Genomic DNA, 24,737 nt, shown 5'->3' with positions numbered 1-24,737 from the left:
TACTCAACTGATGTCATTGACGGGAACCAACTCTATGCTGGATCCTGATGCGCCTTCCCAATTCCTTCCTGTATTTTAATAATATCCAAAACAACATCTCCAGCGGACTGATAATGCTGTTTCCAGCATTTGTCTGTGATATAATAACAAATATGTTCTTGCTCATCGGTTGGAAACTTCCCCTGTTTAAACCGGTCTAGGATTTCCTCGTCGTCCTCGAAGCTGTTCAGATCCGGAAAGATTTCGTGCCCGGTCATAATGAAATAGATCGCAGAACCAAGTGCAAAAATATCAGTATACACATCCTCATAGTCCCCGTGAATCCGAGGTCGAAACGACTTCGAGCACTCACGAGACAGCCCATCTAATAGCGTTTTGCCATCAACCGACTTCAACATTCCTTGAAAGTCTGTAAGCACGAGATCAAAGCTCTCATCAAGAAGGAAATTCCGAGGACTGATATCACAATGAATGACACGTTTGCTATGGATATAGCTGACTGCTTCCGCAGCTTGTTTGCACCAATAAATCCTTTTGTCGAGTGAAAGGGTTGGGTCCGAGGTCATGTAGTTGTATAGATTACCATTTGGGGCATATTGTAGAGCGAGACCATGCTCAGTCAGCCCTTTGAAGGCGACCACTCTAGGATGACTTCCAAGTGTTTCGAGAAGTTGAGCCTCTACTCGAAAGCTTTCACGATTGCTTGGAGCGGAAGGGTATTTTAAGACAGTCGACTCGTCAATGACACCAATAAAGTGCTCGCCACCACGATCGATTATTCTTGAAATTCCTGGAGGAAGATACTCATGAACCTCGATGATTTTGATATGGGAGGCAGGGGGGGCAGATGGATTGTTGGCAGTCGACATCATTCCCTATATTTCTTAGTAAATACGCCAGGTAACATAAGGTATTAGTACTCACAGTGTCTCGTTTCAACAAGCTCAGATCACCGCTCATCGGCGAGTTTTGACCACGCTAAGTCCTATAGGTAGACCCAGATACACATCAAGCAGGTAAATATGGTTTGGGGTATAGTTAGGTTGAGAAGATAAAGTATAAAACCAGTGAAGGGTTAGGAGATTTGGACGTTGCTCAGCCTCTTGACTTTCTAAATACAGAACATAAGATGGACAAGGGAAATAAACAAAGCCACCAGGGCTGAGTGATATGCAACTCACTCAAATGATGCAAAACATACAAACAATTCAAAACACTTGTAACAACCACAACAGCCACAAGAACAACAACAATACCAACAACACCAACAACAACATCCTCCCACTCAGAGACTTCCACGGTGACCATGGTCTCCGAAACATCATCAGCGGCCGTCACATCAGGCACTTCAGATATAGCTTTAAATCCATGTGTTGTATTGGATGCCCGTAGGCTGACATTGAAGTGCCCCGGGGATCCTTCATAGAGAGATAGTCGGGCAGCTTGCTTCCCATAAGAATAAACTCTCTCCCTCCTTTCTTCGGTCCCTGGTAGATCCATCAAGACCATGCCCTGGTCAAAATCTCACCACAGTCTCTGGCTCTGATGGATCGATCTTTACATTACTATGTGCTGTTGATTGGCCCGGTGGTATTGAAACAGCATATGGCAACGGAAGAGTCGGAGACTTGAGGAGCTTCACTGAATATACCTTGAAGTCCTGCATTTCACAATGTGTGAAATGGAGCACGGAGAATGTCGATAAATGCAAGGGGATCACCTACTCTGCAAATTTGACAGCTTTATATGATGGCGGACAGGACGGCAATTGCTTTTTAAAGAATAGGATTGGTAAATATTATCCTACTTCGGATACCTCCATGGCTGCTGGGACAATAGGGGCCTGATGCATATGCTTGATGTTGTCGACATGTATAACAATGATATCCAACAGCGAATTTAAATGAAAGAATCCTTGGCAAGTGAAGTCTCGGCAATGAAAGCTTTTCCCATATTCGGACTTAAGGGAAAGGGAAAAAGTGGGCTGCAAAGTGGGTAACGAAGTGTGCCTGGTGGAATATGATCGCGTGGTTGGCATTTTATCAGTTCGGAGACCTGGGCGATAACCAGTACCGACTTTGTGACTCTCGTGAGAAATATCTCCCAATCCCTTGATCAGATTAGGAAACAAGATCCGGATATGAATCGGACTCCTTCAGACTCCACCACGATATTCAACCCAACGCCTATTTGACGCCCCAGACATGAACTTGCCAAGTCTACCCATGTCGGAAAGGTCGGGAAATTAGATTGGACAGCAAGCGGGAAAAAAAGGCCATGGGGGATTACAATAGCTATACCTTGACCCAGGACCCAGGACCCAGGACGATTCCCCGAACAACTCCTCGTTTCTCTGGACAGCTTCTGTTCTGCACTTCAAAGTTCGGAATTCCATTGCTCTGTTGGGAGCTTTCCAGCTCCTATCGAGATGCTACCAGGCAGTGACACACATATCTGACTGGAATGTGACATGGGTGATGGCAAATCCAGATAGCCTTGCTGAACGTAAAGTCATTGGCATCAATGATCAATGGCCTCTCCCAACCGTTGATGTGAACAAAGGATACCGTTTAGTGGTCAAGATGCACAACGCTATCGGCGACAAAACCACATCCATTCACTGGCATGGAATGTACCAGAACGGAACAAACGACATGGGCGGTCCTTCCTTGGTCACGCAGTGTTTAGTGGTTCCAGGGTCAGGCATGACCTACAACTTCACGGTCAATCAGAACGGCACATATTGGTATCACTGTCACACGGGTTACTGCTATCCGGATGGTTACCGAGCGCCCTTCTTCTTCCAGGATGAGGAGTTCTCCTTCTACAATGACTACGATGAAGAGATGGTCCTCACAATAACTGATTGGTACCATGACATGACCGAGGACATAGGACCTGAGTTCATGTCCTTGTACAACCCTACTGGAGCTGAGCCCATCCCCAACTCTTTCCTGTTCAACAACTCGGTCAGCCAAAGCTATCCTGTTGAGGCCGGTAAGACCTACCTCCTTCGACTAATCAATATCGCTACCTTTATGGGTCAATACTTCTGGGTAGAAGACCACGAAATGCGCATTGTCGAAATTGATGGTATCTATGTCGATGAGACGGAAGCATTCATTTTGTACCTTTCTGCTGCCCAGCGTTACTCTGTCTTGGTTACCATGAAGAGTTCTACCGAAAGAAACTTTGGTATGGCTATGGTGGCCGATTCGTCTCTTCTTGATTTGATCACGCGTGATCTTTTGCTCAATCAAACGAATTGGCTCGAGTACAACCCTAGTGCTCCTCACAACGACGTGGGATTGCCCATGGAAGACTCGTCGGATCTCTACCCCTTCGACGATATGACCCTCGTGCCACATGATCGTGTGGAGCTGTATAAGAACCCGAAGCAGACCATTGAACTCACTCTGGTCATGGACAATCTCGACAACGGCATGGGATACGTCGCTAAACTACCCCAGCTACACTAAGCCAAAGGTCCCCATACTCTACACCGCTATGTCCGCTGGTAACCTCGCAACTGATGCGACAGTGTACAGCGAGTATACGCAGTCCGTCATTCTTGAGAAAGACGATGTTGTGGAGATTATTCTCAGTAACCAAGACTCGGGTACTCACCCCTTCCACTTGCACGGTTACGCATTCCAACTCTTGGGTCGATTCCCATCGTACGGCGAAAACTTTTACGATTACGATGCCGGAACCGAATTCGCCACATTTGATCCCTCCAACCACACCGAGTTACCCGTCTATCCCGCAGCTCATAATACTTTCGTCCTTCCTCCCGGCGATACTATGTCATCCGCTTCCTCGCTGACAACCCCGGTGTCTGGATCTTCCACTGCCACGTTGATTGGCACATGACGCAAGGTCTCCCAATGACGTTCATCGAGGCTCCTCGTGAGCTCCAAGATAACCTCGTCATTCCTGATGATCATATCAAGGTCTGCGAGGCTGTCGGCGTGCCATACGAGGGCAATGCCGCTGCCAACACGGAGGATTACCTCAATATGAAGGGAGAGAACAAGCCCCCCGGATTCATCCCAGAGGGTTTCACTGCCCATGGAATTGTCGCTCTTGTTACGTGCCAGGTCAATCAACAAGAAAGAGTGCATTCAAACTAGAAAAGCAAAGATGGGGAAGAAGGAGAGAGAGAGCAAGTGGTAAATCCTAGGGATCTTATAGCAGAGCTATCCCATAATGCAAACAAACCCCTTTCCCAATTAGGAATAGTAGCACTTCGAAGAACAAAGGAAATAAAGCAAACAAACGATCTCTCTGGCATGTGATAACATGCAGATCGTGACAGCTCTTGTATTCTCTTGTATTTGCGCGATTATGGGAATGGTCGCCATTTCGATTTATGGGATGTCTGGTCTGAAGTTCACCGCGAGAAAACTAGGTTCGGATGATGACAATACCTCCACGGAAATGGAGGTCACTGAGACCTCAAGGGCGTACCGGGATTAGAAAGTTAGCTGTGATGTTTGTAATGGGTAGTGATTAGAATAATGTTGCTATATACAGTTTTGTACTCAATTCAGCTGAGGGGCCTGCGCAAACTGGCAAGTCAACAAAATCCAGTAGTAGAACCCATGTAGGACTATTGAGGTTTCCCCGTTCTTTCTAGAGCTGTCATCTTGATAATATATACAACTTAATGTAGCTGGATAGATTATCCTAGACATATTCATTCGACACTTAGGTTGTGCTTGCTGCAGAACTGATGTAATTTGCTCCCTTGCGAGCCTTGACCCCAGCTCTCCACCAATCCAACCCAGAAACATCCTGGTCATTCTCGGTTGTGGTTTTGCCATAACCTTCCTTCTGCAAGAAAGCACTATTCAGGGTCTTCCATCGCAGCTTGTCAGTCGGACGCACAAAATATAACAAGCCTAATCGATCGAGGTGCATCTGATCCTTCGGTGGCGCTATAACTCGATGAAAGCCACTTTTTAGATACCCATTTGTGAGGAACTGAAGTGTGTCGGCAATGTTGACAGCGACAGAGCCAGCGGGAATCCTTAAATATTCCCACGTTGCATCTTTGGCCTGTTGCACTTGTAGTGCTGCTATTGGTTGCTGGAATAGGAACGTCATCGTCCCCTTATCTGTGTGTCCACGAAAATAAATATCGTCAAACGTCTTGTTCTCTTCTTGGGACCGAGCATGGTATAGCATATAGCGGATAGAGCTATCGCATTCATCTTCGTAGCGGTTACCATCCACGAACTGGTCTTCCGGTAGCTCGAGCATAGTCGCTAATATTCGGAGGATCTTGAAGGACACGTTCTCGTGCATGAAGCGAGAGAATCTCTCAATCTCCGTGGAGTATTGTTTGATCAGGTCTGGATGTGATCGCTCGCTTTGGGGAATGAATTTGAAGATGCTGTAAAATTCCAGCGTGTCTTGCATCCCAGGGGAAAGACTTAGTGCTCCTAAATGACGGTAGCCATTGTAGCTACCCTCCTCTAAGGGAGCACGGTGTCTCAGTCGTTCTTCTTCGGGTAGTTCAAAAAGTGCCTTTGCAATGGCAAATTGGAGATCTATCTCCTCCTGAGATAAACCAATGTTGGTAATATAAAAAAAGCCTTTATCTGTCAACATCTCTCTGTTTGAGGGAGGTCGTGTGAGCAATACCAACTTGGTGCACATATTGTTTGAATTTCTGTGCCAGTCTTTCTTTTCCTCCCGGACGATCATATTCAGAAAGATCGATAGTGACAATATTCGCATATTTCACTAGCAGAGGTTAGTCCAAATCTTCAACCCCAATCATATAACAATAGCCCTGGGGTTCCTACTCACGCGGACATTGTGTCTCGGGTGGATGCTCATATTTCGGCAAATTCATATTGAAGTCGAGCTTCAACTGAGTCACCAAGTTATTCACTTGAGACCTTATTTAGTTCAAATCACAATATGGGAAGAAGAAATGAATCTGACTTTGCGGCTTACTCCACAGACCATTCATGGTCGCCACTTCATTAGTTTCCCCATACCATAGTGGATGATCAGTTCCACTCTGGACGCTAAATTAGTAGTATTGTCATCGTGTCAATGTGTCAATGTGATCCACCATATTACATACATACATACATACATCTATGTGGATATATTGAACTCCGCATTCAGCTTCGATCTGCTTCTATCATTGGGAGATCCCGCTGCGGAGAGCTGCAGTGATACACTGGGAGTTTCCACACCGCTAGTCTGCTGAGTTTTATAAAGGCCGGAATATCTGATCGACTTGAGTGTTGATCGAACCAATCAAGGCAATCGTTCACTTAGAAAATCCACCTATGTGGTTGTTGTACAGCCTAGCTTGGTGGCGTTCATCCCTCAATACACAATCATGGCTTATGAAAGGCAAGGTACAGCTTGCTGAAGATGTCCTCCTCCGTGACTCAGGTTTTAGTCAATATTGTAGTGATGGGAAATGCTCAAGCAAGCAACGGTTATATAATGATTCAAACGTCGTATATGGTTAGAGCTATCAGCGGTTGTTATACGAATGAAATTGAAATTCATACTCACCGGTGTTGAAATTGTTAGAAATATCCACAACTCCTGCGCGTAGGCTTTGTAGTCCAGTGGAATTCCCCAACAACCGGGACGGGGTGTAAGGCTGACACATACCTTATTTCTATATAGTCTCGACAGACCTCCAGGGCTGCTTGAAGTAGAGTGTCAGAACGAGCGAGGAACATCCAAATGGATGGTCGCCTACGAGATGGATTAATGGTTGAAAAAGCTGGAAAACTACTAGTAGAAGCTGAGTAAACCATCGACATATTTGGCCGATTCAGGACATGAACACAACCACTGTAGTTATAGCACCGACCCCAAATGCCGAATCTATCTGGTTCAAATCTACATTCATCGCTTTCATCATCGTAAATTAAGAAGAGACATCAACCACAATAAATGGAATGATACAAAATAGTCATCTAATGTACAAAGGATCCATTAAAAAAGGACCAGGATATCAACCCATAACAAGCAAACGAAAGATTGGCAAACTCCCCTAAGCAAACCAAAAGTAAAAAGTGACCAAATTCCGAGAGAACTAGAAGCAAAAAGCGATCTCATTCTAAGGTGATTGAAAGCAAAAAAATAAAACATTCAGCTTCTCACGAAGCAACTCATAATCTCTCAAGACGAACGGGGGCGCTGAGCCGACGGAGCTCCCACAGGCTCCTGTATGAACCAAGCTAGTCAGTGATTAAACTTCTTGAAGATCTTTTTACGAAGTAGAGTACGAACCGAGCTGGCACGACGCTTGCGACCGTTGCTTTCTCCAGCTCCGGCGTCAGCAATCTCATTCTGAGACTTGTGGACCTCACCCCCGACGCAAATGGTGTTATTCCGGCCATTCACCCTAATGCCCGCGAGAGCGCGGATGTTGATGGGCCGGGGGTATCCCGTATCATCGTGGAGGACATTTGCGCGGTTCAGTGCAGCGATGATGACAGCCGCGATGGAGCTCAGGCGAGGGGATCCCTGGGCCTCTTTTTGAGTTGGGTCAGTGGTAGAATCCGCCCCAGGAGACGACATCATGATAGTGTTTTCATCACCAGTCACAGTGATTGAGTTGTCAATGTAAATATTGATTGGGGAGGCCCACGGGTCGTCCATGTCGTTCTGATCGACGCTCATGACAGTTGTGCCACTGGGTCTGGTGACAGACAACGTGTATGGAGGAGGGGCTGCGCCTGGAGTGGAAGTAGAGGTAGGTGTAGAGGTAGATATAGAAGAAGTATTGCGATTTGCCCGGACTTCAGCGAGCTTATGTAGATGGTGTCGCAAAGAGTCTGACGGAGGCAACATTGTGAATGGGGTTATGTTATTTTTTTAGTAGCGTTTGTACTGATATGACCAAAGAGTGAAGAAGAGAATTGCAGCAGCGGTTGTCTGAGTATTTAAGGTCAAGTGTTTGTTCGTTTGAATGGGGCACAAACAATAGGAAAGAAACAATCAATAGACAATCAATAGACAGCCAATCAGAGGCTGTCAGGGGCCATTGACTTGCCTAATTGGGAGCCTTCAATGGACTTCTATTGTTCTCAATAGGGATCACGTGATTGCTATTGTTCATGGGGGTATCAATAGGATCAAAAAACTATGTACCAGGTACCTAAATCATAGTAGGTACTGCCGTAATCAAGAAGGTACCTATACATAAAGTACCATGGTTTCGCTAGTGTAGAAAATGCGCCTCCAATTCTCTTCCCAAAAAGCAAATCGGAACGCTGCGGCGGTCCACAAGCCCCTGACTGTGGAGCAATCCTTCGTAGAGTGCGTTTGTGTCACCATAACCAAACGAACTGGATCCCAGATGATCGGATGTTCCTTCTTCGGTCGGTCGGGAATCTCTGCTAATGCCTACATCATCTGGGAAGTTGGCACGTCTGGTCAGGTTATTGGCTGGTCTTTCATGGGCACAGGGCATCAGACCCTACCGATAGGGTTGTTTGGCCCATTATTGCTAGACGGGATATCGGAACTAGGGTGGTCTGGGCGGGGTTGGCCCGGGTAGTATCGCCCACCTGGGTGCAGAGATTGCGCCGTCTGCAAATCTTTATTAGCGAGGACAACAGCCCTTGTAGATTGCCCGAGTTATACCGGTGTTTCTGTCGCGTCCGACATCCAAACCGTTACGGGTTGGTACTGACTTCGCGGAAATCATCTCCTTCAACTTCCACCTCGCGATCTCGAATCCGGCGCATTAAAGCCAGGAAATTGCTCTGTTGGAATTTTTGGTTTTGTTCGTTGCGCACGCTGTCGAGCAGTTGCCCTGCTGTCCGCGCAAGTTCATCTGCATCTCGACTCCGTGTTTCTGGATTCTGCTTGTCACTTTGGGGAATAAGATCCGATCCGAGTCGAATCTGTTCTTGGGTGACTGGCTCGGAAATGTCGACTTCGTTAGTCTCCTGCAAGTGCTTCTGGGTATCTTGCTGAGCAACATCGACTCCTTGCAACTCCATGTCTGCCCGGGCCTGATCAAAGGCAGCCTCAAAAGCAGATTCGTCAAATTGCTGCGTATGGTGGTGTTGCTCGGTCTGCATGCCCTGCGAGGGCTGCATCTGATTCATGGAGGAGCCATACATCTGGTAGCTTGGTGCAAAAGATGGTTGATAGGCACCATGCATTTGCGGGGTTTGCTGGGCCTGTGACATAGGCCCTCGTTGTTGAGTCATGAATTCAGTGTGCCACCCGCCATGTGCCGTTGCTGGTGCAATATTTGGTCTTTGTAGTTGCGCTACAGGATGTGAGGGCCCCGAGATTTGCAAGTTCTGAAAGTCCGATGCCCAACTGGCGTTGCCTGCGCCATGTGCAGCTGGGTGGTGTACCGCGGCATGATGTGATGGTGCTCCAAAATGAACGGGATGTTGCAAGTTGGGCAATGCAGGGCCAGCGAGGTTGCCTTCGAATGCGGCGAACTCCGGGTCGAGTATTCCTTCTTGGGGGTTCTGGGACCGGAAACCCTGTAGTATGCTTTTAGTACGAATGAAACAATGTGATCTCAAAAGCACTACCAACCTGGACAGGCGATTGACGTGAAGTCAACCGGTCTTGCTGAAGGGTCCGATCAACAGATGTATGCTTCTGGAAGTTCTGAAGGGCATTCGACGGCCCGCACAGCGCATCAGCCATAATGACCTGCTTAGATCGACCAAAACCGAGCGAGAAGTGTAGTAGTGTAATGTTCGTCTCCAAATCTCTCCGTGATCAGTTTCAGCACAAATTACAATAATAGAGATGAAAGGTGTTGAACTTCAGAAGAGACTCCACGCCACGCCTGCCGTGGGGGTTACCGACGGCCGAGGCTCATCACGTGCATAGATCCAGGTAACGTGACTGAGCTAAGCACACGATAAGATACGGGAAGGGCCAGGTTGTTTGGCTGAAAGGGAGAGAGCTGCTCCGACTCCCCGCGCTTCCACAGCTGTCAAATTTATTATTTGCTTTATTTAATCCAACATGGTATTTGCTATTCAGCTACATGGCTTTCAGCTTGTTTCACAATCCCATCACTAACAGCTTCAAACCTCCAGGCGACCCCTCAGGTGATCTCGAATTCTGGGCACGAAGAGATGATTGTATGTACTAAGATGCAAACTGCAATTGGTGGTCTATGTGGTTACACAATGTACTCGGGCTAACTGCGCTATGTTCAATATAGCACGATGCTGGCTTGGACTATTACGGCCGCCGGTTGGCCACATGTTCGTCCGACAAAACGATAAAGATCTTTGAGATTGAGGGAGAATCACACCGGCTAGTGGAGACTCTGAAGGGGTAAGCTGGTCTTGTTGATGAGTGCAACTGGGTGTCTGGTCACTGACATTGGGTATTTGATAGCCACGAGGGCGCTGTGTGGTGTGTCGCATGGGTGAGTTGATATCCCAAAACACCAGCCATTGCAGCGCGCAATCTGACTGACCATGCGATTCTCTCGACCTAGGCCCACCCGAAATTCGGCACAATTCTGGCCTCATCTTCCTACGATGGCAAGGTTCTGATCTGGCGGGAACAGCCCCAGAATGCGACCTCACCCTCCGGTGGTAGCACATGGACCAAGGTCTTCGATTTCTCCCTTCACACGGCCTCCGTGAACATGGTCTCCTGGGCCCCCCATGAGAGCGGATGTCTTCTTGCCTGCGCTTCTTCCGACGGCCATGTCAGCGTGCTCGAGTTCCGTGACAACAACTGGACCCACCAGACCTTCCATGCCCACGGAATGGGCGTCAACTCTATCAGCTGGGCTCCCGCGGCCTTTGCTGGTAGCCTTATCAGCTCTAACCCCGGACCTGGCCAACAGCGCCGGTTTGTTACCGGTGGCAGCGACAATCTGGTCAAGATCTGGGAGTATAAGTATGTATTCATTAATAAAACTTGCCAAACATTCAGCTATGACGTGAACTGACTCGATGCTCTTTAGCGCGGAGTCCAAATCTTACAACCTCACTCAAACCCTCGAGGGACACTCCGACTGGGTCCGTGATGTGGCTTGGTCCCCGAGCATTCTCTCCAAGTCTTACATCGCTTCCGCCGCGCAAGACAAGACCGTTCGCATTTGGACCTCTGATGCTTCCAACCCAGGCCAGTGGTCCAGCCAAACACTGGAGTTCGACACTGTTCTGTGGCGCGTTAGCTGGAGTCTCAGCGGCAACATCCTTGCGGTCAGCGGTGGTGATAACAAGGTCAGTTTGTGGAAGGAGAACCTAAAGGGGGAGTGGGAGAAGGTCAAGGATATCGAGGAGTAGTGGCTGTTTTAATTTCCATGTGTCATCTATTCCCTTCCTCAACGCATAATTTTTCTTCTATCCAAAAGCTATATTGCTTGTTATCATAAATACTGATTCCACTGAGCCGAGAATCCTACGTCAATTTCCAGCGCTTCGGGCGAGCTTGGTCTGTTTCATTCCTTATCTCGTCCACCGCTCGGCTCCCAGAAAAGAAAAGAAAAACAAAGAAAAACACAAACGAAAGGCAAACGAAAAGCGTAGAAGACATCGGACGTGGCCTTCATACGTCCCAGAAGATGAATGGGCCTTTGGCATCTGGTTCCTTCATATCCACCCACCGTCCTAACATCATGCGCCCACCGGGAATGATGACGGCCTCATATCCATGGATCCAACCCTCGCCATCCATCATAAGGGAGGAAGGCTTCTCCTCTTCCTCCTCATCCGCTTCAACGATGGTAAAACAGATCCGTGTCCATCCTCCAAAGCCACCATGCGGGACAGCAATCTCCTCGGTAAACCCGAACACAGGGTTTCCTGCTTCGTAGGCACCACCATAGGCTCTCTGCTTGCCATCGAAATATGTCCGCTTGGTATTGGGACCACTAGCGAAAGGGATGATCTTGCTGCATTGCTGGGGCCAGAACTGTTCGGAAGAAGGCTGGATGTCGAGGGTCTTGACATCTGTTAGCATGGTGGTCATAGCCTTCCCAGCAGTTGGGCTTCTACTTACCATTATGTCGATTGCGTCGCCGTGTGTCTCAAGATCAGCACATGTCTGGCGCTCTGTGTGCAGGTCTGACAGCGGATGTATGCACGCTGATCGGAAATTGATGTGAGCTTAGGATAATGATTGAGTTTTCTTGCTGATGGTATACTCACAGTAGTATCCTAGCCACGATGGGCTTAGTTTGGATACCTCGGTTGGAACATCCTTTCGCGTCTTGGGCTTCATCTCTGCAGGCAGCCCAGAGAAGGATTCTTGGAAGGTAAACTCAGAAGCATTCAAAAAGTGACGTTGCCAGAAATTGCGCAGGTTCAGCAGTTTGGCGAGATCAAGGTCATGGTGGTCGATGAATGTCTTGCCCACGTTGTCCGCATATGAGTAAACTTGTTTGATGTCGTAGTCGGTTCGACGGCAGGGTTCGGTGATGGTAGAATCGAGAGCAAATGAACTTAGGCACTGTGTATGGCAAATATCAGTGAATGTCCAGTCCATTATTCGACGAAACATGCGTACAAGCTGAAGACCATAAAAGAGTTGCGAGGAAGTTCGTTCTTTCTGAAACTCGCTCAGGAAGTCTACCCCTTTGAGGGTCTCATATATACGTTGCAGGGTCTTTGAGGTTGCTCCAGGAGCGATGGGTAGTTTCAGAGCCTCCTCGAGCATAGTCTGCATGACCTCCATCCAGAGGTATTGACGATCATCTTCCTCCTCTTTGAATTGGATCGGAGAGCTCAGCACAATGGCGCGAATCTGGTATTCGATCCTTAACTCCCTAGAAGGTCTTCCCGGAGCAATGTCGTAGTGTTTACCAAAGCGATATCGCCAGATGGCAGACTCCGATTGGAAGACCTTCTGCCACATCTCGTTGCAAGTTTGGGAGAGATGGAGAATATCACGATCGCTAGGGAGACAGCATGCAATATCCTGGAGAATCTGTTGGTCTCAAATATCAATGGCTGCAATCTACATTGTAGAACTACAGTAATATACTTGCCTCGTTGGGAAGCTCGAGCAGTCGGCATCGAGCACTTTGCATGGTAGTTGAAGCGAACTGCACGTGGTTATTGTGCGACATGTCTGTGCCTGGAGTATAGTATTCAGTATGCAAGTCGCACAGTCTGAAGAGCGTTCTAAAGTGTGAAGACTCACTACGTGTGCATACTTCGATGTGAGACGTAAAATGTAAAGTGAAAAGAGCGAATACTGGCAATAAGAGGCGATAAATGTTCGATAGATGTTTGCCAGATGTTTGCCAGATATTCGATAAGTGCATTCACGTGTCGTTGGGGTGATTGATTATCGAATGTACAATACCATTGTCAACTCAATTAATAGGGCTAATGTTCGATTGCAATTGACTAGATTGGGAGAAACTACTTGACCTGACCAATTAAATTCACCTCACATGTGACAATAGAACAAAGAGAAACAAAGAGACATGAAGAACTGTTCTCTTCGAATTGTAGCCCTTCATGAGACCAAATGGAGCACGTGCTCCCAAGATTGATATATTTTCTTCATATGCTATATATGCCGTGAAAGATGACGTCGCTGTAGGCTTTCTCTCACCCCCCAGCCATCTGCTAACAGACCCTTGACTTCCTCGAGGCCAAGTCCACTCATCTCAGGGTAAATTGCCCATACACCAACCCACCCGACCACACAGACGAGTGCATAGAGAGCAAACGTCCATGAGGGTGAGATCCATTCCATCATGGGCAAGAAAGTCAGACCGATTATAAAGTTCGATCCCCAGTTGGTTGCAGTGGCCAGTCCTGATCCCAAAGAACGTACGTTCAGAGGGAAGAGTTCAGACTGCTGCCAGGGGACATTGCCGAGTCCGAGGGCATATGCCGCGGTATAGACAGTGAGACAGAGCAGAATTGCAATGGGCACAAGAGAACTAGCTTTATCGTGATTTTCTTGACGGCCACTTGGAGGTTGTGAATTCCATTTATCGTCCATTGACGAAAACGAGAAAGCACAGACGAAAAGAGCAACGACCATGACAGGGATTGAATACAGGAGAATGCGCCGGCGACCGATTTTGTCAATCAGCACAAATGCAAGCAGCGTAAAGACGAAGTTCGTCATAGCCACCGAAAGTGATGTCAGTGTCGGCGAGGAGAACGAAAGAGAGGAGAAGATGGTTGCCGAAAAATACATTAGGCTGTTGAATCCGCATAGCTGCTGAACCGCCTGGAGCATCATTGCTATGATCAATGCCCTTCTGTTTCCACCTTGCAACAACTGCTGGCCCCGTTGGACGGTATCATGTAACCACTGGGGCTTTGTGCCACAAGATTTGGTTGGACCCATCTCCGATGCCTCTTGGACAATTTCTCCACTGATATTGCGCAAGACACGATCCACCACCTGGTCACATCCAGGGCAGTCCTGGTAGATCTTGGTCAGAACTGTCTTCGCCCGGGCATCGAATCCAGCCTGGACCAGCCATCGAGGCGTCTCGGGTAGCAGAGTGAGAATGGCAAGCTGGAAAAAGGCCGGCAATGCTCCAATTCCCACAATCCACCGCCAGCCTCCAGTTGTACTGGAAAACAGCCACCCGACTATGTATGCCACCACCTGGCCACCGGTGATGAACAGACTGAGGATCGTGACAAGTCTTCCTCTGACGTGCGAAGGAGCCAACTCGGAGATATACCTGGAGAGATTTCACAGCGTGTTAGTAATCATCAACTCTCTTGCAATTGGATTTCCGCCATGGCTGAGGGTTCTCAGTCCCCGCCTGACACAACACGGCCAACCTACAATGGGGTCACCGCACTCGCACTACCAACAGCAAGACCAACAATGCTGCGGCCAAGAATCATACCCCAAACATGGCTCGTAAAAGCCTGTACCAAAGCTCCAAGCGCAAACAATAGATCTGCGCCAAGTATGACCTTCCGACGACCAAACTTGTCCGCTAGCACTCCGGTAAACGGGCTCGCGATCAACGCAAACAGGCTGGTGCAGGATGTGATGAGGCTTTTATCGAGTGTGGTCAATTCCCGACCCGAAAGATCTGACCCGACGGTCACCAAAGTAGACGAAATAACACCTGTGCTGGAAGTTCCGACAATTGTTAGTGAACGGGAGGATCGACGGAGCAACATGGCGTGTCTGGTAGGAGCTAAGCATACTCATATCCAAATAGTAAACCGCTTATCCCAGCGGAAAAGGTCAACGCCCATATAAACCAGCCTCCTGAGTATTCCAGCTCAGAGGCCAGACTCTCATCGTGCTCATTGTCATCATGGTCTGAAGAGGCGTGGGATGAGGCTAGCAAAGGGGCGTGGGGACCTGATTGGTCATGCTCATCTGCGCCTGTCATATCTTCGGGCTCTTCCAGCTCTAGCCCTGAGGTATCATCTGAAATTATCCCCTGGGGCATCTGAGATGGTAAAGTGACGTTCACGGGTCTGGGGTTGATCGCGATAAGCCGATAAGGATACCCGCTCAAAGCCCGGAGCGGAACTCGGATTCCGCACGCCGATGTGGTTCAGTATGTTGTAAACAATGATGAAGAGTAGAGAAGAAAGAGATAGAAGACAGGACTGGAAGATTATGACCTTGGTGGGAATGGTTTTGTCTATATGCACTGGGGAGGAATGAAAGCTTAATCTATTAGGCAGAGCAAAGACTGGGTTGCAAAATATATGTATTCCACATGCGAGCTGGACACAAGCGACCTGGACACCCCAAAACATATAGTAAATGCGATAAATTACATCTTGATACCTCAACAACGGTAGTCTATATGGAGGTTCTCTAGTAGCTTAATACTTTTTATGTAATATCTAGCTTCCCTATGGAGTTTAGAAAATATTCTATACTAACCAAAATGCTAGGTATCGTGAGCTATTAAGTTCCTTCATTCCACGGCCATTACTTCATTCCGACACCCAACGGAACCGCAATGCATACCGAGGGTTTTCGTGATCAAAGACGCTAGAGCCTCACGACATTACCATGGATGTGGGTAAGGGGATGGCTGTAGCGGGTGTAAAGATACTTCTGGACGAAGAACTCGCCGCACGGGCATGGAGTGACTCTGACCAGGACAAAGAATTGAGATAAGGCATGGGCTTGGCTGTCAATCCGCAGATCCTATAGCAGAGGCTTTAGGTACTAGATATAAAATTGCAATTTCCCTTCGCGACACTTTTGGGTGTCTTACTCATAGACCCTTTGCATTTGAAAGAGGGAAATACCTTCCTTTATCTATCTAAACAGCTGCCAGCTCGGTCCGCCAGGTCATCTGATTAACCAGGGATTGTGTTTTTAGTTCGCTGTATAATATTAAGAAATATTTGCTGTAAATTCTCTGCTTTATCCGGGCGAAAGGTGAAGCAGTCCCTAACGCTTATCCCTATCCACATATCCTCGTGTTTGAGTTGTGGACCAGACTCTTCTAGCACAGTGGGAATAACTCATGAAAAAGATCAGGAAAAGCAGCAGGACGCAACTCTCGTCCTTCAATTTCCGCGGAGATGATCCGCAGGACCCCACCATCGTAGGCTGTTGCGAAGGCCTGGTTGTTCTTTTGCCATAAACAGGGCTCAGCAAAACAGGGCCTGGCTTTCTGCAAGTATTGTGCGCCAGATGACTACCTTTCCTCGAGGGGTATAACTGAACGCTCCTGGGTAAGGGTGGGAAACTGCTCGTACGAGATTGTGGATTTGTCTCGCACCCATCATTTTCCAATCAATGATTCCATCTTGGGGCTTACGACCGCCAAAGTAGGATCCCTGAGTGAGATCCATCTTTTGGATGTTGATGCTCCCACTCACTATTGCAGGCAAAGTCTCGTTGAGGACTAATTCGGCGGCGACGACGACTTTAGAGAAGACCTCGGCTGCCGTATCATTGGGAAGAATAGGAACTGCCATCTGCCCCACAATAGCTCTAGCATCGGGCTTCTTGACCATCTGATGGAGAGTTGCTCCCGTCTGAGTCTCGCCATGCAGAACGGCCCAGTTGACGGGTGCTCGTCCTCGATATTTGGGGAGAAGAGAGCCGTTTCCTCTCCATCTAACACGATCAAATTTTATCGATAGAATTCCCAAAGCCTGAGCGGATGGGTTTGTATGTGTTCCGCAAACTCCAATTGTGCCCACAGATAAGCAGCTTGCATCTCACTGAGAAGATAAGTAACTCCCGCCCGCTGTCATGTATAGTGATCCACTTCACCCTTGAGGAACTGGGTTCGATTGGTCCCTTTGTCTCGAATAGTCTCGACGCGATCAAGCAGTCTTTGGTCATTGATGACAATAGCGCCGCCTGCTCCGCCGGAAGTGAGATTTTTGGTCCCACCGAAGCTGAGACATCCGATATGTCCTATGGTGCCAAGGGCCTTCCCATTCTTGTCAGAAGAAAAGAGGCCCTGGGCTGCGTCTTCAACGATGTATATATCTTCACGATCACCAATGACCTCCGCTATGGCATAAATGTCACATGGTACGCCAGGATAGTGAACTGGAACAATTACACGAGTCTTTGGGATAATAGCCTCGCGGACCTTGGCTGGGTCCATGTTCATCGTGTCAGGTTCGATGTCCACGTACACCATGGAAGCACCCGTGTAGGAGAAATGCATTTTCTGTAGAGATGAATGTGTAGCTTGGGAGGATTAGCTCATCCCCGGGTTGGAGTTCAAGCGACAGGGCTGCGAGTTCGAGAGCTGCCGTGCACGACGGGGTCAGGAACACTTTTGGAGAATAGAGTCGTTCTTCGAGCCACGATTAACACAGTTTGCTAAATGGGCCATCCTCGCCAATGACACCTCCATTCACAACTTGGCCAATATATTTGAGTTCTTGCCCCGTGACCGGAGGAATGTTGTTCGGAATCATTGTGCCAATGCCAAATGAATGCAGTGGCCAGGATAGAGTCCTAAGTCGATGACCATCAACCGCCAGGGAGGTCCTAGTTATGTTGCAATATAGTGTTTGTGCGTAATTGCGAGGACAAACTTTTTGCATTTTCTATCAGGTCTATCCTTCAGATGATGCATCTATTGTCAAAAATATAATACCGCTAGGCGCTACTGCAGATCTCTTTCTCTGTTTGACTGGAGTTCGGCTGAGTGTGCATAAATTTTTGTTTGACCTACTCATTGGAGGATACAGCTTCCAGACTAGTGAATGCAGTACCATCGTCTCCGATGACTGTATTATATGACGCCACGGAGGGGTCTCACGGAGGTTCAGCTAGCCATGGGGCACTACATGCGGATAAATTCTCTGTTTACTGCATCAACACGCAGATGCAAAGCCGAACTTTGACTTTTAACCGTGCTATTGGACGCTCTACTGTATTTTGTTTGTATAGTTGGTAAGCAAAAAGTGGTGTCTATACCTCCCATTCACACCGACATTTCTCTCTCCACCGCCCACTTCGCGCGTGCGCTCGCTCAACGCGAATGCATATGTATAACCTCACTTTTACTTTGATTCCACTGTTGAATCACTGCTAATTATCCCTGCCAATCCCTCTTCTCTATCAGCAGTTCGGCCATCTTGCTAGCGGAAACAAAACTTGGCCAGTTTAAACGTTCATACAGGACAGGGCAGCCTGACAATAGGAACGGCATTTACGCCACTGAAGGGCTCGGCGAGGCTCTAAATTTGTTCCAGGAAGTGGTACATTTACGTACATGGATATATATCGTTGCGGTAGCCTGCATGTCGCAATTCAGCGAGGGGTCAAGGTAAACGAATTCTACCTACGCACTGTATAGTTAGGGCTTGTTGGGCTTAAATTTTACTCACTGTACTCCGTATACGGACTGCATATTCGGAACCACCGTGCAAACCAAGCTACGACTTACGATTATAACAATTTGGCTAAATGGGGGTGAGCAACAGATAGGAGCCAGAACCCCCTTCCGCCAGTTTGGGCATTCTTCCTAAATTCCCCCCAAAAACAGATTATAGTTCCAATGAATCTTACTTGCTGAGGTTCTGTAAGATACTTCATTTAGGCTGTTTGCCAACACTAACGTACTGACATCCCAAACCTCGCAAGTATTCCCCATCCAACATGTTCCTCCCATCAAATATGTATCTAGGCCCCCGCATCCCATCGACAATCCGTGGCCAATCAAGGGGTTCAGTGCGGTGTTGGTAGGGCAGCAATTTCGAATTATTCTTCCGTAACCTCTGGGATGCTAATTTTGTCGGTGTTCCGAAGCTATCCAAGTCAATTGCAACCACAACTGCCTCCACACCTGCACATGCTTCATATGCTGTTGGGGCTATCCGTAACTGGTCCATGGTTGTTCCTGGTACATTGACATCGGCCAGAATACGATGTGGTAGGACCAAAGGGTCATAAATGGACACAAACGCACCTTCTGCTAGGAGACCCTGGACCAGAGGGATCGCTGCAGAGTTCTTGGTGTCCGAGGTATTTTTCTTAAATGCGAACCCGAGGACAGCAATCGACTTCTTGCCGACATATCCGTGCATATGTGTGATTATGCGGTCAAGAAATCGCAATTTCTGGTACTCATTTACCTCCACCACAGAGGTCCAGTAATTCGCAACCTGGTGCAGGCCCAGGCTCCTTGCCAAGTATGCAAGGCAGAGGACGTCTTTCTGGAAGCAGCCTCCGCCCCATCCCAGCGAGGGTTGAAGCATTGCCTGATTTATCCGTTGATCCAAACCACATGACTGAGAAACAAAGTCGATATCCGCACCCGTTTCCTCGCAAATAGCGGCGAGAGAGTTGATACTGCTGACTCGCTGCGCCAAGATTGCATTGGCAGCAAGCTTGCACAGCTCTGAAGACCAAGAATCCATTAAGATAATCCGTTCATCAGGTACCCATCTTCTATAGATTGACGCCAGTTCCTCTGACGCTTGATGGCCGGATGGAGTATCAGGGCATCCGATAAGGACCCGAGAAGGGGAGAGAAGATCTGATAGAGCTGTTCCTGCCGATAAAAATTCTGGATTGGATAGCACTTCGAAACGACATGCGCCACCAGCTCTGGCATCTAGCTGTATTCGACTTGTAAGTCAGCATCGATTCATGGCATATGGTAAAGTCACGAATATTGAAGGAATGCAGATATGTACCAGCTCGCGAAGTGCGCTTGCCGTCCCACAAGGGACGGTGGACTTCTCGACAATGATTTTATCGGTTTTCGCGACCCGTGCGATTGTCATCACTGCAGCTTCGAGATTGGTCATATCGAGTGCCGACCCCTTTCCTAGGCCAGACTTTTTGGTTGGCGTGTCAATGCAAAGCATGATCATTTCTGCTTCTTGTATTGCGGTTTCAACATCCGTTGAGAAGGTCAAGTTGCATTTGGTATGCGGATAGGCCTTAGAGGTTGCCTCACTCTCAACCTTCATATCTTCGCTGGTGCCATTGTTGCAAATCGAACCATTGCTTCGTTGACGAACACTCGAAAGAACATCTGAAAGGCCTGGCTCATATAGTGGAAGCGATTCCGAATTCCATGCGTCCACAACGGCCTTGTTGATGTCTACCACTGTCACTTGTATCTCGGGACATTGATACGCAAAAGTCGTGCCTAGTGGCCCTCCTTGTAAAGAGTGAGTGAGTGATTTCTCAAGTCATGAGGCTTCACCTACCGACAAATCCCGCTCCAATGCATACAATCTTTTGAATCATGTTGCAAGCTTGATGCTGGTGTTTTTGTCGGGTTCAAACGGGCACCTTGCCAGACGACCAACAAATCTGCGGAAATAGTTATAGAAAAGTAAATTTCGCAAGCCGTACTTTGCCCGCGCGGCTCGTGAAATACCGAGACCGAGACAATACAATCGCAGAGAAATGATACTAGCACGTACGAGGAATTACCGAATTTGATTATAGTGGCGGTGTATATAGTCACCGATCGATTCCTCGCCTGCAGGAATGGACATGAGATCACCTGCTCGTTATGATAAGTCTCTCCTAAGCAAAACGGAAGCCCACACAAACTTGCTCCTAACTTTTCGCTGCTATCCCACCGAAAAGGAAGTTCTCTCACTTGTACCAGGGTGACCTCCAACGAGATGAATGGCGCACACGGCTCTAAAAGAATCCTTGTTACAGGGGTAAGAAAACAATTATGACGCGTTCGCCTCGTGGTCCATCACTTACCGTAAAACAGGGTGCAGGGTTTCTAGGATCGAACCTGATCGACTTTCTCCTCTCCAAAGGTCATCGTGTCATAGCAATGGATAGCTTCGAAACTAGCTCTCCTAACAATCTTAGACACTTGGAGAACCACGCTCGGTTCACTCTGATCAGGTACGCATTTCGAATGACAGTATTTAATCTCGCACTAACCTTTTATCTCAGTCATAACATTCAATCTCCTATCAAAGAACTATGTGAAATCGATCAAATCTACAACCTTGCGTGTCCAGCGAGTCCGATACAATACCAGAAAAATCCATTAGGAACCCTTAAAACTTGCTTTCTTGGCACTGAGAATCTCTTGGAGCTTGCAAAATGCAGAGGAATTCGGATTCTACATACAAGCACATCAGGTGGGTGAGAGGAATAACAATGCAACCCACTCTCGTTCATTTGACTGAATAAGTATTGATGAATACAGAGGTTTACGGCGATGCTCAAGTTCACCCACAACCTGAAACCTACTGGGGCAATGTCAATCCCTTCGGACCCCGCTCATGCTACGATGAAGGAAAGCGAGTTGCAGAAGCTCTGTGTTACGCGTATCGCGAGCAGTTTGGGGCGGATATTAGGATAGCCCGCATCTTCAACACCTATGGACCACGAATGGGCTCTGGTGATGGCCGGGTAGTTTCGAGCTTTGTTGCTTCTGCGCTGGCCGGCCAAGATATACGGGTTACTGGCGATGGTTCCGCGACCCGGTCATTTCAGTTCGTTACAGATTGCATCGAAGGACTTTATACGCTGATGAACAGCGCTTACAGCGACGGCCCAGTGAACATTGGTAATGATGCAGAAATCACTATCCAAAAGCTGGCCGAGATAATAGTGGAACTTGTCGCCCAGGTGACAGGCAAGGAAAAAGTATCAATCACCTATTTCCCACGCCCTGTCGATGAGAGCCACGTCCGGCGGCCACAGATCACTTTAGCGATGGCTGAGCTTGGTTGGGCGCCAGTGGTACAATTAGAATGTGGATTGCGGAAAACAATCGAGTGGCATATGCATGAGACCTGAGTGTCTTGGTCTTTCATAGTCTTCATGGATATCACGGAAGATAGTTCATTTTGAGCAAATACTAAACAACTTATCAGCTTTCTTGGGTTTAAGAGAGTAGCTGAGCATGGTCAGCATCGGCTGACTTGGCAGGCCTACGACAGTTGTATCTGGCCGATCGTGCTACATATATACCGGGTTTTCCCTGGCGGGTGGTGAGTCTATGTCTATCCGGGAGGTATCTGACTGGGACGATCAAGTGAACTTGTTGAATATCTACGGCCCAGCTGAATGCTGTGTGGCCTCTTCACTGCAGACTTCTGTCACAGCCACCTCTGACTTGTGCAATATTGGCCATTCCCTGTTTTCGTAACTGTTGGGTGGCTAACTCATCAGATCATAATAAGCTGGTCCCAATTGGAGCGGTTGGGAGCTGGTTATTGGGGGTCCTACGGTTGGCCGTGGGTACATCAACAACTCTGCTGCGAGTGCAGCGGCGTTTATTACTAGTCCTCCCCCGTGGCTACGAGAATTCCGTAAGGATACCGAAGATACCCGTCTCTATAAGACGGGTGATCTCGTGCAACTTAGTGACGTTGGATCCCTCCGCTTCCTCGGCCGGAAGGACTTTCAAGTCAAGATCGCGGACAACGTGTGGAGATTGGTGGTATTGAGAGCACAATCCAGCAATTGTTTCCGCTGGCAAAGGCAGTGGCTGTCGAGCTTGTGGAAAATGGAGGAGTGAGCTCCCAAAAGATTCTTACTGCTTTTATTGAGATCGAACATCACGACTGCAAAGATGTGTAAACTTGTCAAAGCACGGAGCAAAGGGCATTTGTTGTTCCCTACAACAAAATGCAGAAAGAACTTGTCACGTTGGAGAAGAAGCTGCAGGGGCAACTCCCAGTCTATATGATCCCAGCATGATTACTGACTGTGCGCCTGCTGCCCACAACCACGAATGGAAAAACAGATCGCCAGCAACTACAGGAGCAAGCTTCGAGTTTCAGTCTAGAGGAGTTGTCCTATTTCAGTACCAGAAGCCAACACCGGCGACTACCTGCCACATCGGCGAAGGAAGTACTTACATATTTGTGCAGAAGTCTTAGGGCTTTCTATAGAGAACATTAGAATGGATAATTATTTCTTTCATCTTAGCGGTGATTCAATCATTACGATTCAATTTGTCTCCTAGGCCTGTAAGCAGGGAGCGATATTCCAAATCGTGGATATATTTCAGTCTCCAAAGCTAGCAGACCTCGCGGCTATCGCTAATACCAACCAACCTTCACAGATGTGCGTTAACTCAAATTATATACAGCCATTACTATCAGAGCCTATATCCCTAGAAGATACGATAAGAGATATCACTGTATCATCGAATTAGAGTCTTTCCGCCGAAAATATCCAAGAAATCCTTCCGACGACTGATAGCTAGCTTTTGAGACTACACGAGCCCTACTATTATTTTGCTTTGCGTATCTCTAGACACGTCAATCTAGAGCGGCTGGAACTGGCCTGTTATGCTTTAGTGCAGCGGTATGAAACCTTGCGGTTATTCTTCTAGGTATACAAATCTATATGGGTGTAGGTTGTATTGAAGCAGCTTAGACTGCGTCTCGTGCGACACGAGACAGATAATGACTTGCTTGCTTTCGTTGAGAATATCTGCCGCGCGGATTATATTTCAATTCCTCCTACCAATGTTTTGATCGCACAATTCTTCCTGGTTCAGACCCGTTATTAAGACGCTATTCTCGCGATTCGCCTATCTCACGCGTAGTACGATGGGTACTCTATGCGACCTCAGCAGAGACTTAAAATTCCTATATGAGAACCTTCCACTGGGCGACTCTATCCTATACTCAGTTCATCTGCAGCATTGAACACGGGCCCAGATCGACACGAAAGCCTTAAAGTTCTGGCAAGATTATCTGGATGTTTTCCAGATGTCCCACGTCGGCGATATCACTCAACCCACCCTTACCAAATCAATCTAGCCGTATGATTATGTCGGAGATCCAGATACCCTGTTTCATGTCTCCTATGGGTATCACACAGGCAACTGTCGTTAAGGCGGCTTGGGCGCTGACCCTTTCCCGATTCTCTGGTACACCAAACGACATCACCTTTGGGCTGACCACTAGCGGGCACAGGTTAGACACCCTTGCCACAGATGACATCTTTGGTCTTTGCATGAATAGAGTCCCTGTTCGTGTCCAAATGGACTTGACATGCTCTGTCCTCGATCTGATGGAGTTCATCCAGCGTCAATATGCGGAGAGTCTGGCTTTTGAGCTAGTTGAATTTAAGAATATGGTGTCCATCGACGAAGGGGAACCCGCCTTTGGCAGTGTTCTCAACTTCCAAACACCTCCGCGGAAAAGCAGACTTTCAAACTAGGATCGGCGAGGTGTTCATGGATTCCAGTACATTCTGGCCCTGTCCGGGCTCGTAATTGTGTCGAGGTCGAGGTGACGCCGGGAGAGAGCAACCTGGAGATCAACATAGGAGCGCCGAACACGATTTGGACTTCGGAGCGTGCCAATGAAGTTCTCCGGGTGCTTTGTGATATCGTCCCCCTCTTGATT

General features: G+C 47.9%; 15 protein-coding genes across 15 annotated transcripts; 6 read left to right on the top strand and 9 right to left on the bottom strand.

Annotated features, from left to right (window-relative positions):
* Window positions 1-32: 32 nt before the first annotated feature.
* Window positions 33-869, bottom strand: N7471_010997 (uncharacterized protein; the record flags this gene model as incomplete). The annotated part of the gene is made up of 1 exon (XM_057283716.1): window positions 33-869. One exon carries the CDS (start codon window positions 867-869, stop codon window positions 33-35), a length of 837 nt encoding a protein of 278 aa, XP_057129982.1.
* Window positions 870-2,477: 1,608 nt separating this feature from the next.
* On the top strand, window positions 2,478-3,479 carry N7471_010996 (Multicopper oxidase type 2; the record flags this gene model as incomplete). Its single annotated transcript, XM_057283715.1, has 1 exon — window positions 2,478-3,479. The coding sequence occupies one exon, from the start codon at window positions 2,478-2,480 to the stop codon at window positions 3,477-3,479; it is 1,002 nt and encodes a 333-aa protein (XP_057129981.1).
* A 28-nt stretch (window positions 3,480-3,507) lies between these two features.
* On the top strand, window positions 3,508-4,133 carry N7471_010995 (Multicopper oxidase type 2; the record flags this gene model as incomplete). Its single annotated transcript, XM_057283714.1, has 2 exons — window positions 3,508-3,834; window positions 3,903-4,133. 2 exons carry the CDS (start codon window positions 3,508-3,510, stop codon window positions 4,131-4,133), a joined length of 558 nt encoding a protein of 185 aa, XP_057129980.1.
* A 577-nt stretch (window positions 4,134-4,710) lies between these two features.
* N7471_010994 (uncharacterized protein) lies at window positions 4,711-5,616 on the bottom strand (the record flags this gene model as incomplete). The annotated part of the gene is made up of 1 exon (XM_057283713.1): window positions 4,711-5,616. The coding sequence occupies one exon, from the start codon at window positions 5,614-5,616 to the stop codon at window positions 4,711-4,713; it is 906 nt and encodes a 301-aa protein (XP_057129979.1).
* A 1,379-nt stretch (window positions 5,617-6,995) lies between these two features.
* On the bottom strand, window positions 6,996-7,839 carry N7471_010993 (uncharacterized protein; the record flags this gene model as incomplete). The annotated part of the gene is made up of 2 exons (XM_057283712.1): window positions 6,996-7,209; window positions 7,276-7,839. 2 exons carry the CDS (start codon window positions 7,837-7,839, stop codon window positions 7,165-7,167), a joined length of 609 nt encoding a protein of 202 aa, XP_057129978.1. The 3' UTR covers window positions 6,996-7,164.
* A 370-nt stretch (window positions 7,840-8,209) lies between these two features.
* On the bottom strand, window positions 8,210-8,658 carry N7471_010992 (uncharacterized protein; the record flags this gene model as incomplete). The annotated part of the gene is made up of 3 exons (XM_057283711.1): window positions 8,210-8,403; window positions 8,472-8,580; window positions 8,635-8,658. 3 exons carry the CDS (start codon window positions 8,656-8,658, stop codon window positions 8,210-8,212), a joined length of 327 nt encoding a protein of 108 aa, XP_057129977.1.
* Window positions 8,659-8,666: 8 nt separating this feature from the next.
* On the bottom strand, window positions 8,667-9,666 carry pex20 (the record flags this gene model as incomplete). Its single annotated transcript, XM_057283710.1, has 2 exons — window positions 8,667-9,497; window positions 9,553-9,666. The coding sequence occupies 2 exons, from the start codon at window positions 9,664-9,666 to the stop codon at window positions 8,667-8,669; spliced, it is 945 nt and encodes a 314-aa protein (XP_057129976.1).
* Window positions 9,667-9,993: 327 nt separating this feature from the next.
* sec13 (GTPase-activating protein SEC13) lies at window positions 9,994-11,279 on the top strand (the record flags this gene model as incomplete). Its single annotated transcript, XM_057283709.1, has 6 exons — window positions 9,994-9,996; window positions 10,068-10,112; window positions 10,196-10,311; window positions 10,375-10,405; window positions 10,478-10,887; window positions 10,955-11,279. The coding sequence occupies 6 exons, from the start codon at window positions 9,994-9,996 to the stop codon at window positions 11,277-11,279; spliced, it is 930 nt and encodes a 309-aa protein (XP_057129975.1).
* A 2,233-nt stretch (window positions 11,280-13,512) lies between these two features.
* N7471_010989 (putative MFS myo-inositol transporter) lies at window positions 13,513-15,385 on the bottom strand (the record flags this gene model as incomplete). Its single annotated transcript, XM_057283708.1, has 3 exons — window positions 13,513-14,653; window positions 14,761-15,057; window positions 15,135-15,385. 3 exons carry the CDS (start codon window positions 15,383-15,385, stop codon window positions 13,513-13,515), a joined length of 1,689 nt encoding a protein of 562 aa, XP_057129974.1.
* Window positions 15,386-16,553: 1,168 nt separating this feature from the next.
* Window positions 16,554-16,922, bottom strand: N7471_010988 (methionyl-tRNA formyltransferase; the record flags this gene model as incomplete). The annotated part of the gene is made up of 1 exon (XM_057283707.1): window positions 16,554-16,922. One exon carries the CDS (start codon window positions 16,920-16,922, stop codon window positions 16,554-16,556), a length of 369 nt encoding a protein of 122 aa, XP_057129973.1.
* Window positions 16,923-17,161: 239 nt separating this feature from the next.
* N7471_010987 (uncharacterized protein) lies at window positions 17,162-17,590 on the bottom strand (the record flags this gene model as incomplete). Its single annotated transcript, XM_057283706.1, has 1 exon — window positions 17,162-17,590. The coding sequence occupies one exon, from the start codon at window positions 17,588-17,590 to the stop codon at window positions 17,162-17,164; it is 429 nt and encodes a 142-aa protein (XP_057129972.1).
* Window positions 17,591-18,968: 1,378 nt separating this feature from the next.
* N7471_010986 (UDP-glucose 6-dehydrogenase) lies at window positions 18,969-20,637 on the bottom strand (the record flags this gene model as incomplete). The annotated part of the gene is made up of 3 exons (XM_057283705.1): window positions 18,969-19,997; window positions 20,076-20,548; window positions 20,598-20,637. 3 exons carry the CDS (start codon window positions 20,635-20,637, stop codon window positions 18,969-18,971), a joined length of 1,542 nt encoding a protein of 513 aa, XP_057129971.1.
* Window positions 20,638-21,079: 442 nt separating this feature from the next.
* On the top strand, window positions 21,080-22,167 carry N7471_010985 (UDP-glucuronic acid decarboxylase family protein; the record flags this gene model as incomplete). The annotated part of the gene is made up of 3 exons (XM_057283704.1): window positions 21,080-21,261; window positions 21,313-21,503; window positions 21,572-22,167. 3 exons carry the CDS (start codon window positions 21,080-21,082, stop codon window positions 22,165-22,167), a joined length of 969 nt encoding a protein of 322 aa, XP_057129970.1.
* Window positions 22,168-22,369: 202 nt separating this feature from the next.
* On the top strand, window positions 22,370-22,891 carry N7471_010984 (lysergyl peptide synthetase 1; the record flags this gene model as incomplete). The annotated part of the gene is made up of 2 exons (XM_057283703.1): window positions 22,370-22,442; window positions 22,554-22,891. The coding sequence occupies 2 exons, from the start codon at window positions 22,370-22,372 to the stop codon at window positions 22,889-22,891; spliced, it is 411 nt and encodes a 136-aa protein (XP_057129969.1).
* A 1,259-nt stretch (window positions 22,892-24,150) lies between these two features.
* N7471_010983 (uncharacterized protein) lies at window positions 24,151-24,549 on the top strand (the record flags this gene model as incomplete). Its single annotated transcript, XM_057283702.1, has 1 exon — window positions 24,151-24,549. The coding sequence occupies one exon, from the start codon at window positions 24,151-24,153 to the stop codon at window positions 24,547-24,549; it is 399 nt and encodes a 132-aa protein (XP_057129968.1).
* Between the last annotated feature and the right edge of the window lie 188 nt (window positions 24,550-24,737).

Source organism: Penicillium samsonianum (genome assembly GCF_028829775.1).
Source record: "Penicillium samsonianum strain IBT 33392 chromosome Unknown utg000007l_segment0_segment0, whole genome shotgun sequence".
In the NCBI taxonomy this organism is placed as follows: domain Eukaryota; kingdom Fungi; phylum Ascomycota; class Eurotiomycetes; order Eurotiales; family Aspergillaceae; genus Penicillium; species Penicillium samsonianum.
This window is presented reverse-complemented; position numbering and strand designations above follow the sequence as displayed.